Below are 16377 nucleotides of genomic sequence, written 5' to 3'. Positions count from 1 at the left end.
ATTCCCATTTGGACGTACCCAACTGTACTGCCCAGGTTGCCCTTCGTCTCGAGTGGTCTGTTCCCTCTGACACATACTCCAGCGACCATTTCCCGCGTGTTATTCGTTTGCTGACTCCTACCCTCCCTGTGTGTACAACCAAATGGCACCTTTCTAAGGCCGACTGGAGGCTTTACTCCTCCATGGCGACCTTCGACGAACAACATTTCCCCAGTTGTGATGACTAGGTAGAATATCTTAGAAACGTTATCCTACCGCCTCAGAACGTTCCTTTCCCCGCACTTCCTCTTTACCAAACCGTGTCGCGCTCCTTTAGTGGACGGAGGCGTGCTGCGACGCAATTCGCATGCGGAGACGTGCTCTCCGCATTTAAAACCGTCAACCTATGATGGAAAACTGCATTTATTATAGACAGTTGCATGCACAGTGTCGTCGCGTTCTTCGGGATAGCGATAAAGTTACCTGGATTTCGTTCACTAGTTCTTTTAATAGTTCTATTTCCTCTTCCATCGTGTGGGACAACTTTCGATGGCTCTCTCAGACAAAGATCCATTCCCCAATTTCCGGTCTGACACTAGCAAACGATGTCATAGCGGACCCTATTGCTATCTCCAACAACTTGGGCCGCCATTCTGCGGACATTACGAGCTTCTCCCACTAACACCCTGCCTTCCTCCCTCGGTAACGAGCGGAGGCGGCTCGGGTGACACCCTTCACTTCTCAGAATCGTGAGTGCCGTAATCCCGCCTTTACTATGAGAGAGCTAGCCCATGCTCTCACTTCATCCCGATGCTCCAATCCAGGGCCAAGCGATGTTCACATTCAGATGTTGCAGCACCGTTCTCTTGCGGCAAGCACTTTCTGCTTCATACGTAACCGCATCTGGGCAGAGGGCTCGTTCCTCAGGCGCTGCAGTGAAGCCACTGTTACACCCATACCTAAGCCAGGTAAGGGCAAACACCTTCCTTCTAGCTGCTGCCCCATTTCCCTCACCAGCTGAGTTTGCAAGGTGATGGAACGTATGATTCATGCTTGGCTGGTATGGTGGTTCCAGTCTCACAATTTACTAACTTTTGCACATTGTGGATTTAGAAAGCGCCGTTTTGCAGTTAACCATTTCGTCACTTTGTCCACCCATGTCATGAATAATTTTCTGCGGAAATCCCAGACAGTGGCCGTGTTTTTCGATTTGGAGAAAGCATACGACACCTGCTGGAGGGCTCGTATCCTCCGTACTTTCTACTTGTGGGGCTTCCGTGGCCACATGCCCTGTTTCCTTCACGAATTTTTCAAAGACCGAGTTTCCAAGAGACGTGTGGGTCTTGCCTTGTCGGACGCCTTTATCCAGGAAAACGTGTGCCTCAAGGTTCCGTCCTTAGCGTCGTCCTCTTTGCTATCGCCATTAGCCCTATAATGGCCTGTCTCCTGCTGGACATTTCCGGATCCCTTTTCGTTGACAATTTTGCCGTCTATTGCAGGTCTCCAGGGCCTTGTCTCTCTGAGCACGTCTTCAGCGATGTCTCGACCGTCTTTACTCTTGGAGCATCAATATTCTCTTTAGTTTTTCCACTGAAAAAACAGTTTGTATGAATTTCTGCCCGCGCAATTGGTTTCTTCCACTGTATTTATATCTTGAGCCTGTTGCTCTTCCGTTCGTTGAAAGTACGAAATTCCTGGGGCAGATATGGATTCTGACCACAATCTCTTGGTTATGAACTGCAGATTGAAACTGAAGAAACTGCAAAAAGGTGGTAATTTAAGGAGATGGGACCTGGATAAACTGAAAGAACGAGAGGTTGTAGAGAGTTTCAGAGAGATCATAAGGGAACAATTGACAGGAATGGGGGAAAGAAATACAGTAGAAGAAGAATGGGTAACTCTGAGGGATGAAGTAGTGAAGGCAGCAGACGATCAAGTAGGTAAAAAGACGAGGGCTAATAGAAATCCTTCGGTAACAGAAGAAATATTGAATTTAATTGATGAAAGGAGAAAATATAAAAATGCAGTTAATGAAGCAGGCAAAAAGGAATACAAACGTCTCAAAAATGAGATCGACAGGAAGTGCAAAATGGCTAAGCAGGGATGGCTAGAGGACAAATGTAAGGATGTAGAGGCTTGTCTCACAAGGGTAAGATAAATACTGCCTACAGGAAAATTAAAGAGACCTTTGGAGAGAAGAGAACCACTTGTATGAATATCAAGAGCTCAGATGGCAACCCAGTTCTAAGCAAAGAAGGGAAGGCAGAAAGGTCGAAGGAGTATATAGAGGGTTTATACAAGGGTGATGTACTTGAGGACAATATTATGGAAATGGAAGAGGATGTAGATGACGATGGAATGGGAGATAAGATACTGCGTGAAGAGTTTGACAGAGCACTGACAGACCTAAGTCGAAACAAGGCCCCGGGAGTAGACAACATTCCATTAGAACTACTGACGGCTTTGGGAGAGCCAGTCATGACAAAACTCTCCATCTGGTGAGCAAGATGTATGAGACAGGCGAAATACCCTCAGACTTCAAGAAGAATATAATAATTCCAATCCCAAAGAAAGCAGGTGTTGACAGATGTGAAAATTACCGAACTATCAGTTTAATAAGTCACAGCTGCAAAATACTAAGGCGAATTCTTTACAGACGAATGGAAAAACTGGTAGAAGCGGACCTCGGGGAAGATCAGTTTGGATTCCGTAGAAATGTTGGAACACGTGAGGCAATACTAACCTTACGACTTATCTTAGAAGAAAGATTAAGAAAAGGCAAACCTACATTTCTAGCATTTGTAGACTTAGAGAAAGCTTTTGACAATGTTGACTGGAATACTCTCTTTCACATTCTAAAGGTGGCAGGGGTAAAATATAGGGAGCGAAAGGCTATTTACAATTTGTACAGAAACCAGATGGCAGTTATAAGAGTCGAGGGGCATGAAAGGGAAGCAGTGGTTGGGAAGGGAGTGAGACAGGGTTGTAGCCTCTCCCCGATGTTATTCAATCTGTATATTGAGCAAGCAGTAAAGGAAACAAAAGAAAAATTCGGAGTAGGTATTAAAATTCATGGAGAAGAAGTAAAAACTTTGAGGTTCGCCGATGACTTTGTAATTCTGTCAGAGACAGCAAAGGACTTGGAGGAGCAGTTGAACGGAATGGACAGTGTCTTGAAAGGAGGATATAAGATGAACATCAACAAAAGTAAAACGAGGATAATGGAATGTAGTCAAATTAAATCGGGTGATGCTGAGGGAATTAGATTAGGAAATGAGACACTTATAGTAGTAAAGGAGTTTCGCTATTTAGGGAGCAAAATAACTGATGATGGTCGAAGTAGAGAGGATATAAAATGTAGACTGGCAATGGCAAGGAAATCGTTTCTGAAGAAGAGAAATTTGTTAATATCGAGTATAGATTTAAGTGTCAGGAAGTCGTTTCTGAAAGTATTTGTATGGAGTGTAGCCATGTATGGAAGTGAAACATGGACGATAAGCAGTTTGGACAACAAGAGAATAGAAGCTTTAGAAATGTGGTGCTACAGAAGAATGCTGAAGATAATGTGGGTAGATCACGTAACTAATGAGGAGGTATTGAATAGGATTGGGGAGAAGAGAAGTTTGTGGCACAACTTGACTAGAAGAAGGGATCGGTTGGTAGGACATGTTTTGAGGCATCAAGGGATCACAAATTTAGCACTGGAGGGCAGCGTGGAGGGTAAAAATCGTAGAGGGAGACCAAGAGATGAATACACTAAGCAGATTCAGAAGGATGTAGGTTGCAGTAGGTACTGGCAGAGGAAGAAGCTTGCACAGGATAGAGTAGCATGGAGAGCTGCATGAAACCAGTCTCTGGACTGAAGACAACAACAACAACAACAACAACAACAACAACCGAGAGATACCGACAGCCTTTCTTTTCTAACATTGTAGGGAGGTGATTTCGGCACATCATGTATCCTCCACCACGCACCGTCCAGTGTTCTGCACCAGCCAGCTGTCACGTACCCAGCCTCGCCTGCTGCTTAGCATTCTTAGCACCTCTGCAGCTCGCCTTTCTCTCGGTGCAGCTGTCTCGCTGCTATTCGCACGCCCGACTGTACATTTTGGTGTACCTTACACAATACTACTTGCAACAGGCTAAACTAAATGATGCGGCGTCCCACATCATCATCTGATGCAAACTTTTCATCTCGGAATAGCACTTACATTAATCGCAGTTTGTTAGACATTCCAATCTCTGTCTTCCCCTATGGATTTTGCTATTTAATGTTCCCTCTGCTATCATAGAAGTTACTTCTTGATGTTTTAACATATTCCTAATCGTCCCGTCTCTTCTGTTTGTCAATGTTTTCCACATATTCCTCTCCTCTCCGATTCAGCGATCAATCTCCACATTCCTTATCTCAGTTGTCTATTTATATTCGCTTGTAGTTTTTCCAGAACCAGTTATGCAGTTTCATACAATGCTGTGCTCCAGAAGTACATTCTCAGAAAAGTCTCTGATACTGTGCCATCCTCTTTACCTGCGCTAGTGTACTGCTTGTCTCATCCTTGTATCGTCCCTCACGAGTTATTTTGTTTCCAAGGAAGTAGAATTTGTTCATACTCCTCATTACATTCGGATTTCTTTGCTTTACTCTCAATCGATATTCATTGTTCACTAGGCTGTTCATTCCATTCAACAGTTCCGGAAGTACTTCCTCACTTTCACTGGAAATAATTGTATATTACGAGCTTTTCTCTGTATCTTATTAGGATTTAGTGCCTCAGTCGATAAAAAAAAGGAAAAATTATCGTACCGCTTTGTTTCCGTCTCTTCGTCCTTCTGCCTCTTTCCCTCTGCCTCTTTCCCTCTGCCTCTTTCTCTCAGGAACGGGTAGATGCATAAAGTTGGAATTCATACCACATATTAATGTCTACGGTCCCTTGGCGGTGTAAAAAGTTGCAGTTTCTAAGTCAAAATAAAAAATACGATTATTTGTCACGTATTTTGATACAACTTCACTAATCAAAACCTATAACGTACTTTCCACTGACCTAGAATTATGAAATTCGGTAACCAGCAAGCTTTCACGATAAAAGTTACCCGACTTAAAATTAAAACATTCCCGAAAGTCTTGGAATTCCAGGGACTGATATCCTGCCAGTATCAGTGCCGACAACAAGCGAAAATTGTACAGATTATAGAACCTCGGGTTTGATGAACTGTGTTTATACATAATTAAGTTTGTACTGTACCTCTCCAGTTTTATGTACTTACCGAAGCACTTGGAACGTGATAGACCACTTTACATTGTGAAACGCTTTCTGTAGGTCGACAGATCCTATGAATGTCAGTAGTTTTCAAAAGTGTTGCCTCCATTATCAAGTGCAACGTCAGAGCTGTCCATCTGCTGCCCTTCCTTTTCCTAAAGCTAAACTGGTCGACCGAGCGAGGTATCGCGGTAGTTAATACGCTGTACTCACATTCGGGAGAACGAGGGTTCAAATACACGTCCGGTTATCCTGGTTTATCTTTTCAATGATTTCCCTAAATCACCTAAGTCAAATGCCGGGATGCTTCCTTTCAAAGGGCACGCCTGATTTCCTTCCCAGTCGTTTCCAATCCTTCCCTAATCCGAGATTCTTCTCCGTCTCTGATGACCTCGTTGTCGACGGGACGTTAGACACAAATCTTCTTTTTCAAACTGTTTGTTATCTAAAACACCCTCCTCCTTTCCCCTGGCTTTTATCCCGTAGCTTGACGGAGTCAGTATATTAATTTTCGCACTTCGCAATTTTAGTGGTTTAGTCGTTGCCGGATTAAATCCTACGATTTGAAGTGAACGAACCACCAGAACATCGCTGTTCGCCGTTTTTGTGCTCCACATCTCAACATATTGCTCTTAACGGACAACATCGACTGATATAAAAGCAATTTCTGCAGCAGCCCAGGGAACTGTGATAGGACCGTTACTATTTACAGTATCCATAAATGATAGAGTAAGAAGCGTCGGAAGCTGTTTAAGATTGTTCAAAGATGATGTGGTTACTACAAGAAAGCAGAAACGCCAGAAGACGGTGTCAATTTGTAGAACAACTTGCAGAGGTTTGATGAGTGGTGTAAGATCTGATGGCTGATACCGAACGTGAATAATTGTAAGATAGTTGCGAGGTGCCAGGGTGGAGAAGAGTTTGTACCGTACCTCTTTAATTATGGCGAATTCTGCATGAGAACTGGACATGCACTCGACCCCTCCTTACCTACCATCTTATTGATTATGTGCACAATGGTAACGAAAGGAACTGATGGTGCACCCTGCTAGTTGGTAAAATGATTGCACACTCACAATAATTTAATAAAAATCATTATCTATTCAGTAAAGAAAAAGGAAATTCTATCATAATAAAAGACAGGAAATGGAATTCTGCATCTATCTATGAAATGAGATGCGGATTAACTATTACAATCCGATTTATTGTAAATCAGAAAACAAAGGTACTTGATTGTCAATAGAAACAGTAGGCTAAAGGGTAGGTTATACTGAACTATGAGAATAAAAGTTGGCTCGAGAACAAGGGGCTCTTACTCACCGTGTTACAATAGACTGACGATAATGACTGTAGGTCCTAATGTATCATTGTTACTCCCCTGACTATAATGCAGTATTGCGATGAGTAGAGAGAGCTGAAATAGGATCACATGGAGAAACCCGTACGGTGGTTTGTAGCAAAGCAAGCGTGTGTGCTGATGAGGACTTCAGTATAAAAATGATAGGTCCTACAATGCTGCAGCGGCAAAATACTTGACCAGTCCTGAAACCTGCAGTATGCCGTCGGTAGGCAGCGTTCTGATGATGTAGGTGCCGACTTCCGCTGTGCGGCAACTCTGTTTCAATCGCTGGCCTCGAAGGCTGTCCGAGAATTCTAACTTCTGCCGGAAAAGTGCGACTGAGTCGCAAAACCTTCAGACTCCGACGAAGATCAGGTCCTGAATGTCCTGCGCCCGCGCAACGCAAGAGCGAAGCCAATGTTACTCAACTCCCCAATACCCTCGAAAACCGCGAATCAGCATTCAGTGCTGATCCCAAAATTCCCCCTCACTATCTCAGAACATCATTCGTACCAATAGCGATCGTTCCCTCCAATTTCGAGCAGGACTTTATGACAGCAACTGGCGTCAGCTTCAGTTAACCGATCATGCCTCTGCTATTTAGCTCGGGGCACTGAACTTGCCATTTGACCAGCTACGAGCCAGCCGTTGTGGCCGAGCGGTTCTAGACGCTTCAGTCTGGAACCGTGCGACCGGTTTAGAATCCTGCCTCGGGCATGGATGTGTGTGATGTCCTTAGGTTAGTTAGGTTTAAGTAGTTCCAAGTTCTAGGGGACTGATGACCTCAGATGTTAAATCCCATAGTGCTCAGAGCCATTTGAACCAGCTACAAAAACATGCCTATACCACCGGCCATCCAGCACCAGACAGTCGCGCCCAGCAGGACACGGTCCACGAGTATTCTGAGAATCATGAGGACAATGTAGTCAGTCGGCGCCAGCAGTCTTCGTTCCAGACGCGCTGGAACACTAAACACACAAACTGCGGTGACACTCAGACGGCTCGCATGCCTAAAACAGGCGAAACTCGACTGAGGTCAGTCGTTCCGCCAGTTGCTCAAGCCCATTGATGTATGATCCTCTCAGTATTCGCAGAAGTGCAGCCCCCCACAATAAATGCAGTGTGCCGTGTCCTCCAGTGCTCTCTTTGCAAAGGTCACCAAGGGAAGTAGCAGAGGAAACCAAAAGCAAGACCACATACAGTTCCCAACATGCATAGCAATCAAGTGAAAATTATTTTGAGCTCTCAGTTAAGGCTCTCATTATAATAACCTTATTCGGCCTGTCACCAACGTGCAATGACATAAACCATTAATAAAATTGATGAAAATGAGAGGCGACTTGCAAAAGGGGGCATGGAACCTCTCATAGTAAGCACACACAGCGAAAGAAATCCACTACTGTAAGACCACAATGACTAATTACTGGAAAAAGTGCCTGTTGTGAAATAAATGGTTCAAATGGCTCTGAGCACTATGGGACTCAACATCTTAGGTCATAAGTCCCCTAGAACTTAGAACTACTTAAACCTAACTAACCTAAGGACATCACACACACCCATGCCCGAGGCAGGATTCGAACCTGCGACCGTAGCAGTCCCGCGGTTCCGGACTGCAGTGTTGTGAAATATCTAGGAGTAACTATACAGTGCGATCTTAAGTAGAATCACCACAGAAAACAAATAGTAGAAAAGCACATGCCAGATTGACTCATAGGAAGAATCTTAAAGAAATGTAACTCATCCACGAAGAAAGTGGCTTATAATGCGCTTGTTCGACCGAATCTAGAGTACTGTTCAACAATCTGGAATCCTTACCAAGTAGGACGGATAAGAGAGAAGATACAGTGAAGAGCGGCACGTTTCGTCACTGAACCGTTCAGTCGGCACGAGAGCGTTATAGAGATGCTGAATAAAGTCCAGTGGCAGACGTAACATGAGTCGTTGTCAGTCACGGAGACGTTTACTATTGAAATTTTGAGGAAGCACTTTCCGAAGCGAGTTGGACAACATATTACTTCCTCCTCCATACACCTCAAGTAATGACTATGACGAGAAAATTCGAGAAATTAGAACTAACACGGAGGCTTACCGACCAAGTTCTTTCCACGCGCCATTCGCGAGTGAAACAGGGTAGAGGGGATTAGTTAATGCTGCCAGGTGTATCCTCTGACACACTATTAGATGGCTCTGGAGTACGAGGTAGATGTAAGCAAAAGGCCCGTTTAGTCTCGTGTAGTTTGTAGCCACTCCGTTGCTCACGGTAGTGGTGCCGTGTCTGCAAATTGGTGGCTGGGTTTTGGCAGGCAGCTCGATATTCGCGGTGGTGGAAATCAGTGCGTGGCAGTGAGTGTGAGAGCGGCGCAGGGTGTTGACTGTGGGGTTACGCAGGTGCCTGGCGGCCGACGACGCGGTCATCGTGCTGGAGGATTTGTCTGCGCGCGGCTTCGCTGTGCCCTGCCGCTACCGCGGCCTGGGATTGGACCAGCTGCGACTCCTCGTCCACCAGTTGGGCCGCTTTCAGGTAAGCACAAGGATTCTGCACTCTACTTGCATTATATTCCTAATATTGCATCGACGAGGAAGAGTACTGATGTATTTCCTAAATTTAAGATAATTCTCCTTCATTATCCCGTCTCAGTTGCACATTTTTGTTTAGATTACATGTTTCGACCACGCTGAATCATCTTCAGACCTAAGTAGTTGCGTCAGAAACCCGTCTTCTCTACTCAGAACCGCATATCAGAACACTTTCTTCATTTGAGCGTCTTCCACCTTCTTGGCAGGAGTGTGCACCTGTTCTCTTTTAGCACACCATTGCTCTAGTCTGCCATCACCTGCTAAAGTGATCATATTATTGTGTGTTAAACTGATGTAGCTAGAAAACAAATACATACAGTGATATATACGGGTGGTTGTAATTAAACTGACTGAGTTCAGAATGCTGCAGTATGGGCTGTACACATGGTAGAACGCTGAAACATCGTAGGTATGTTCATCATTTGTTGCGCTCGTGGAGTATACTGAAAAAAATAATAGCTCCACTTTCTGCCACCAAACAGTAAGCAGCCAGAATGTTTCCTTTTTTGACAACAGTATGCTGTTTATGGCCTGGTGACACTTGTTGATTACTTTCGTGAAGTGGGTGTTGGTGTAAAGTGTTAAGAAGGTTGAAACTTTTCTACACAAGACACATTGAGAAGAAAATAATATGCACTGTTGGTAAAGTTGTTTAATATATCACCGACAGAAACAGCTGCGAAGAAGCCCTATTGCAACAAATGGACTAAGGAATATTAACAAGAAAACTGAGGAAACAAGTGAATTAAATGTTGCAGCGAGGAGAGGGATCCGGCCCATTCCCAGGCAGTTGTTGGTGTTGCTGTAGCTACCGAGCGTGCAGCATATGCCTCAAATCCTACAGTCAGTGCTTGAAGTGTGTCACGGAAATTCTCTCTTCCCTGGTCAACAGTTCAAAAGATTTTGCGGCGAATTTCACACTGATATCCCTAAAAGATTCGCAATCTACACCAAATGAAGCCACAAGATAGGCTACAACGCCGTGACTTTGCCTTTCGTTCCTTACCAAGCATGAAAATGCGCCAGGGGATGTTCTTTGGATGGAGGAGGAACATTTTACTCTCCATGGAGCCTTGAATGCACAGAACTGTTGCATATGGGGCTTTACTCCGCCACATGTTGCGCGGGAACATCCACTGCATCAGTTTGACTGTATGGTTTGATTTCATAAGCCCCTCCACCCTGCGTCCGTTTTTCTTCGAAGAGATGACACCCCTCGGGCCTGTTCAGTGTACAGTGACATCTGCACGTCATAAGACCCTCCCTGTGCAAAACGTGATTCCAGCTTTGCAAGAGCGCAACTGCATCCACACCACTGTTTTCATGCCAGATGGGGGCACCAAATGTAGCTTGTCAGGTGAAAGATTTGCTTCGAAAAACCTTCGGTAACGACCGCATCATCTCTAGACAATTTCTAGTTGTTACCTTCCAGATTCCGTGACCTAAATCCATGTGAATTCAGGTTTTGGAGATCGCTGAAAGATCGTATCTATCGGGAATGTATCTGGACTCTTCCTGATCCGAAAGACGGCATATGACGACATATACTCTGATTACATCGCATATGCTACGAGTAATGTCGACCATGCCGCGTTATGAATGCAGAGATGCTGAGTCGGGAGATCATATTGAACATATGTTGTAATTTGTGACCACATGTTAATAAATGTGCCAAAACAAGCTTTACCATGTGTGTGATCGTTCCTCAAAAAAAAAAAAAAAAAAAAAAAAAAAAGGTTCAAATGTGTGTGAAATCTTATGGGACTTAACTGCTAAGGTCATCAGTCCCTATGCTTACACACACTCCCATGCCCGACGGAGGACTCTAACCTCCGCCGGGACCAGCCGCACAGTCCACGACTGCAGCCCCTTAAACCGCTTTTGTTATTTTTTTCATTTTGTTCGTTGTTGTTCGTTGTTGTTCGTTGTTTGGTCGTTGCGGACGTCACATGACATCAGTTAAAGTTCGTTTTGTTGATCCTTCCACTCTGTTTTTTTATTACAGAGGCCAACCAGCTCTCTGACCGAACACGCTGAGCTACCGTGCCCGGCTATCCGCTCGGCTAATCCCTCGCGGCGATCGTTCCTCCTCTTTTCCTGTACCTACACCACATTCTGTCTGCTTAGAGCACCAAAATTTCACCTGGTGGCAGAAATCGAATTTTTTTAGCGTACTCCGCGAGCGTTCAGCTATGTATACAGCCATCATTGCTACACACGGAACACCGTCAATTTCATTATAACCACACGAGCTTAAGAAACCACTGTGAGCTTATCTTTTTGTTTTCTGTCTACTGAAAATAACAACAAAGCGGCCAGTTATATTAGCTTGTCACTCAAGAATTCCTTAGCTCAAATGGCGCCTGTCCTCTTGGTCCTGTTTGTTACATTTATCAGAAGATGGCAGTAGTAGTTCGAAGTCGTCACGTATATCACTCTCTTCATATATTTAGTGTTGTGTCGCTTCCCTAAAGTCTCGACACAATGAGTTGCTAGAAGCACGCGAAACTAACGCAGACGGGCGTAAATTCTGAAACAGGAGACTGGATGAAAAACTATAAAGAAAAGAAGAGAGATTGTCATCTACTTAACTTTTAATGATGTTCTTCTTGTTGAAATACATCTCTTGCATAGTAGTAAGCAATTAGCAATGATACACATGGCGCCTTGCTAGGTAGTAGCGATGGACTAGCTGAAGGCTATTTAATCTGTCTCTCGGCAAATGAGAGGAAGACGTGATACGTCTTGTCGCAAGCTATGTCGTCCGTACAACTGGGGCGAGGTCAAGTCCGTGTCTTGTGACCTGCCCTGTGGTGGCGCTACGTTTGCGAATACACAGTGGCGACACGCGGGTCCGACATGTACTACAGGACCGCGGCCGATTTAAGTTACCACCTAGCAAGTGTGGTGTCTAGCGGTGACACCACATTCCTCCCCCGCAAATCGGCGAACGGTCGTGAGATAAGGCTTCCGCCCGCCGTGGGGAGGACCCCATGTTGACGTATGCGATGAGGTGGGGAGCCTAACAACAGGCGAGGCTGTGCCACCCGCACCCGGCCATTCGGTCCGAGGGGAGCTAGGAAACGCCTGCAAACCTAGTCCAGGGTGCACGTCAACATGAGGTGTATGCGCACGTAATGAGACAGAAGGGTCGACCTCCATGTGGTCGGAGCACCCGACGGGCGAAGACGACATCTGGTCCGGAGCGGGCAAGAGGTCCATGGCGGAGGACGGCTGGGCACGGGAAGCAAGCGGCGGCGCGTGACCCAGGGAGGCGCGAGGCGGCTGCAGCGAAGCGTCCGCTGCTGGCGGCGCCGGCGGCGGCTGCGGCGGCGCGACGCCATGAGGCAAAATGGAAGGCATCGTCGGTAACACCTGGGGATGAGGCGAGCCAGTAGATGGGTCCCCAGGGCGCTGACCTGACGGCTCCGTCGCTGAAAGCAGACGGGGAGCGGCAGAACCCAGGCGACGACAGAGGCGCAGCTGATTGAGATGCCGACGCACCTCACCAGAGGCCCCCAAAACCAAATACACCGCGCGGCCGAGGCAGCGAAGAATGCGCCCTGCGAGCCAACGCCGTGAACCGCGATAGTTGCGATAATAGACAACGTCGCCAGGAGCAAAAGCAGGAGTCTGCCGCTGCACAGGAACCTGATGTGGCGGATGCAGCAAAGACATCAGAGTTCGATGAGGACGACCATGGAGCAACTCAGCCGGCGAGCGACCATCGCGGGGCTGAGAGCGATATGAAGACAAAAAGAGCAACAAAGCGTCCTCCCGAGAATGCGACTCTTTCAACTTCAACATCTGCGACTTGAAAGTCCGGACCAATCGTTCAGCGGCACCGTTTGACTGAGGCGAAAACGGCGCGGATGTCAGATGTTGAATACCATTGGCCTTGCAGAATGACTGAAATTCTGCGGACATGAATTGTGGGCCATTGTCGGAAACAATAGTCTGCGGAAGACCGTCAATGCAAAAGATGGCAGACAAGGCTTGGATTGTGGCAGAAGACGTCGTGGAAGACATCCGGACAACAAAAGGAAAATTACTGAAAGCATCGACCACAACCAACCATCGAGCATTCCAGAATGGACCAGCAAAATCGATGTGCAAGCGTTGCCAAGGGGAAGTGGCTTTCGGCCATGCAAAGAATTTCCGCGGCGGTGCGGATTGTTGTTCGGCACACGCCACGCAAGAGGAGCACATATTCGTAATCGCAGCATCGATTCCGAACCAAGTACAGTGCTGACGAGCAAGCTGTTTCGTTCGCACTATACCCCAATGTCCTTGGTGAAGAAGCTTTAAGACAGAGGACTGTAACGAACGTGGGACCACGACTCGGGACTGATCATTATCGGAACGCAACAACAAAACACCACGTCGTACAAAAAGTCTCTCCTTGTGAGCAAAAATTCGGCGAACCAAAGGATCCTCGATCCGTGACTTTGACAAGGGCCATTGCGTAGCAACAAAACGCAAAACGGGAGCAAGGACAGGGTCAGCAGCTGTGGCTGTAGCTACACGACGAAAATCAATCGGAAACGATGCGACCACGTCATCGGCTTCCGAATCAATGAACATGCAAGCAAGTTCGGAAGAATCGAATGCTTTATCCTCAGCAACAGGCAAACGGGACAACGCATCAGCGTTTCCGTGCTTAGCAGTGGACCGATACAAAATATCGTAGCGGTACTGCGAGAGAAAAAGTGACCAGCGAATGAATTTCTGCGCTGTACGTGGAGGTACAGGCTTGTTCGGATGAAAAAGCGATGTCAAAGGCTTGTGGTCCGTGATGATTGTAAAGTGACGACCATACAAGAAGTCATGGAACTTGGTAACACCAAACACGAGAGCTAAAGCTTCTTTCTCTATTTGTGAATAATTTCTTTGCGCAGATGAGAGCAATTTGGACGCAAAGGCAATAGGGCGATCATGCGAGCCATCCTTGTGCGCAAGCACAGCACCGATCCCGAAATCCGATGCATCTACCATCAACAAAAGGGGCTTTCGGGGATCGAATGGCGTAAGGCAAGTATTGGAAAGTAACGCCGATTTCAACTGGCGAAAGGCGCGTTCGCAGTCCGTCGTCCAGACGAACGGAACACCTTTACGGCGTAAGCGATGAAGCGGAGCTGAAATGGAAGAAGCATTGCGCACAAACTTTGAATAATAATTTACCTTACCCTGCACACTCTGTAGCTGTTTTAAGTTCTGCGGTGACGGCAAGTCCTGAATGGCACGAAGGTGCTCTGGACTCGGATGTATACCTTGGGCGTTAAGGACATGGCCCAGGTACGGTAAGTCCCGAGCAAAGAACACACATTTGTCCTTCCTCAAGCGAAGACCATTTTGTCGCAATACCTGAAATAATGTTCGGAGATTTTGCAAATGTTCTGCTTCTGTCTTTCCTGAGATTACAATATCGTCCAGATAGTTCGCAGCTGTAGGGACCGACGCACAAATAGTTTGTAAATATTGCTGAAATAAAGCAGGGGCGGATGCACACCCGAATGGCAGTCTTTTGAAGCGATACAAGCCAAGATGCGTGTTTACCACTAAGACGCGCTGGGATTCTTCGTCCACAGGTATCTGCAAGTACGCATCTGCTAGGTCCAATTTTGAAAAATATTTTCCCGGGCACAGTTTGTCAAAAAGATCTTCCGGGCGGGGCAAAGGAAAAGTAGCAGTCACAAGTTGCGGATTCACAGTTGCCTTGAAGTCCACGCAAAGTCTCAGTTTTCCGGAAGGTTTTGGCAAAATGACTAAGGGTGAGGCCCAGAGAGAAGCCTGCACACGTTCAATGACACCTTGAGATTCTAATTCGGCTAATGTTCGTGCGACCTCATCACGCAATGCGTGGGGAACATTGCGCGCTCTGAAAAATTTCGGTTGCGCGTTGTCTTTCAGTTCCAAATGCGCTTCATAGTTCTTAGCGCAACCAAGGCCCGGTGCAAAAATGTCTGCAAATTCTTCACAAAGACTAGAAACACTGGCGGAAGGCACAGTCTGATTCACTGATAGGACCTGATTCACTATAGACAAATTAAACAATTGAAACAAATCTAAACCAAACAAGTTCACTGCACTAGAGGAACGAAGAACATAAAATGACACAAGTTTTGTCTGTCCCTTGTATGTGGCAAGAAGGCTGCACTGTCCTAACACAGGTATATGCTGTCCTGAGTAACTAGTTAACTTAACATTTGCGGCACGCAATGGCGGGGCGCCCAGTTGTTTGTACGTGTCGTGATTGAGCAATGAAACTGCAGCTCCGGTATCGAGCTGGAATGGGATCACTTTGCCTTCAAAGTCTAAGTCCACAAAAAGTTTATTGTCTTGTCGACGACAAGAGCGACTGTCTCGTGCAATTTGAACTGACACAGGTCCAGAAGCACTTGCAACATTACGGGATTTCCGGCGACGTCGACGCACACTTTGGGTGGGACGAACACAGTCACTGTTAGCTAAAGTGTCACAGGACGGGTGGGAATGAACCACATGAATGTCCATGGGCGAAGGTCCACGAGCCTGATTGTCCTGGGTTCGATTCCGGCGCGAAGCAAAGGGCCTGGAATGTGTGTGATTGTCTGATCTTAACTTTTTCTGGCAAACACTTTGTACATGTCCTTTCTTTTGACAGTAAAAGCAAATAGCTTGGCGTGACGGGCAATTTTCACGCGAATGTCTAGTTGCACACCGCGGGCAAGATTTCACTGCATTTGCGTGCTTACGCGGCGCACGTGGTTGCAAGCTAGGCGGCCGCAGCGAAGTCGGGCGCGAGGGCCGCTTAGCGTCCCGTGCAGCGGGCCCGGCGGGCCGATTAATGTGACACACTGCTGGCGAAGTTTCAAATGATGCCTGAGCAAAGTCAAGTGTGTCTTGCCTGTCCAATATGTCTATCACTTGTTGCAGGGAGGGATTAACTAGCTTCAAAATCTGTTCCCTTATGCGAACATCAGAAACGTTCTGTGCAATTGCATCACGCACCATAGTATCTGAATATGGGAGGCCACATTCACAGGCAAACGCGCAGTCTCTAGTAAGTCCTTGCAAAGTTGCTACCCACTCCCTGTTAGTCTGACCGGCCGTACGTTTTGTACGAAAAAACGTATACCGTTTGGCAACTACATTTACTGTTTCTTTGAAATAGGCATCTAAAGCCGACAAAATTTCCTCGTAGGTCAGAGTTGCTACGTCGCGTCGGGGAAACAATTTCACTAT

General features: G+C 46.4%; 1 protein-coding gene across 1 annotated transcript in view; it reads left to right on the top strand.

Moving 5' to 3' along the window:
* The window catches only part of LOC126252426 (uncharacterized), a 90080-nt gene that overhangs the window by 44937 nt on the left and 28766 nt on the right, over window positions 1–16377 (top strand). The window contains exon 3 of the mRNA XM_049953317.1: window positions 8965–9097. Coding sequence (XP_049809274.1) covers window positions 8965–9097 — 133 coding nt within the window. The remainder of the gene's footprint in view (window positions 1–8964; window positions 9098–16377) is intronic.

This window comes from Schistocerca nitens, chromosome 4, assembly GCF_023898315.1.
Source record: "Schistocerca nitens isolate TAMUIC-IGC-003100 chromosome 4, iqSchNite1.1, whole genome shotgun sequence".
NCBI classification, from domain to species: Eukaryota; Metazoa; Arthropoda; class Insecta; order Orthoptera; family Acrididae; genus Schistocerca; species Schistocerca nitens.
Note: the sequence above shows the minus strand (reverse complement) of the source record. Positions and strands in the feature narration are given on the sequence as shown.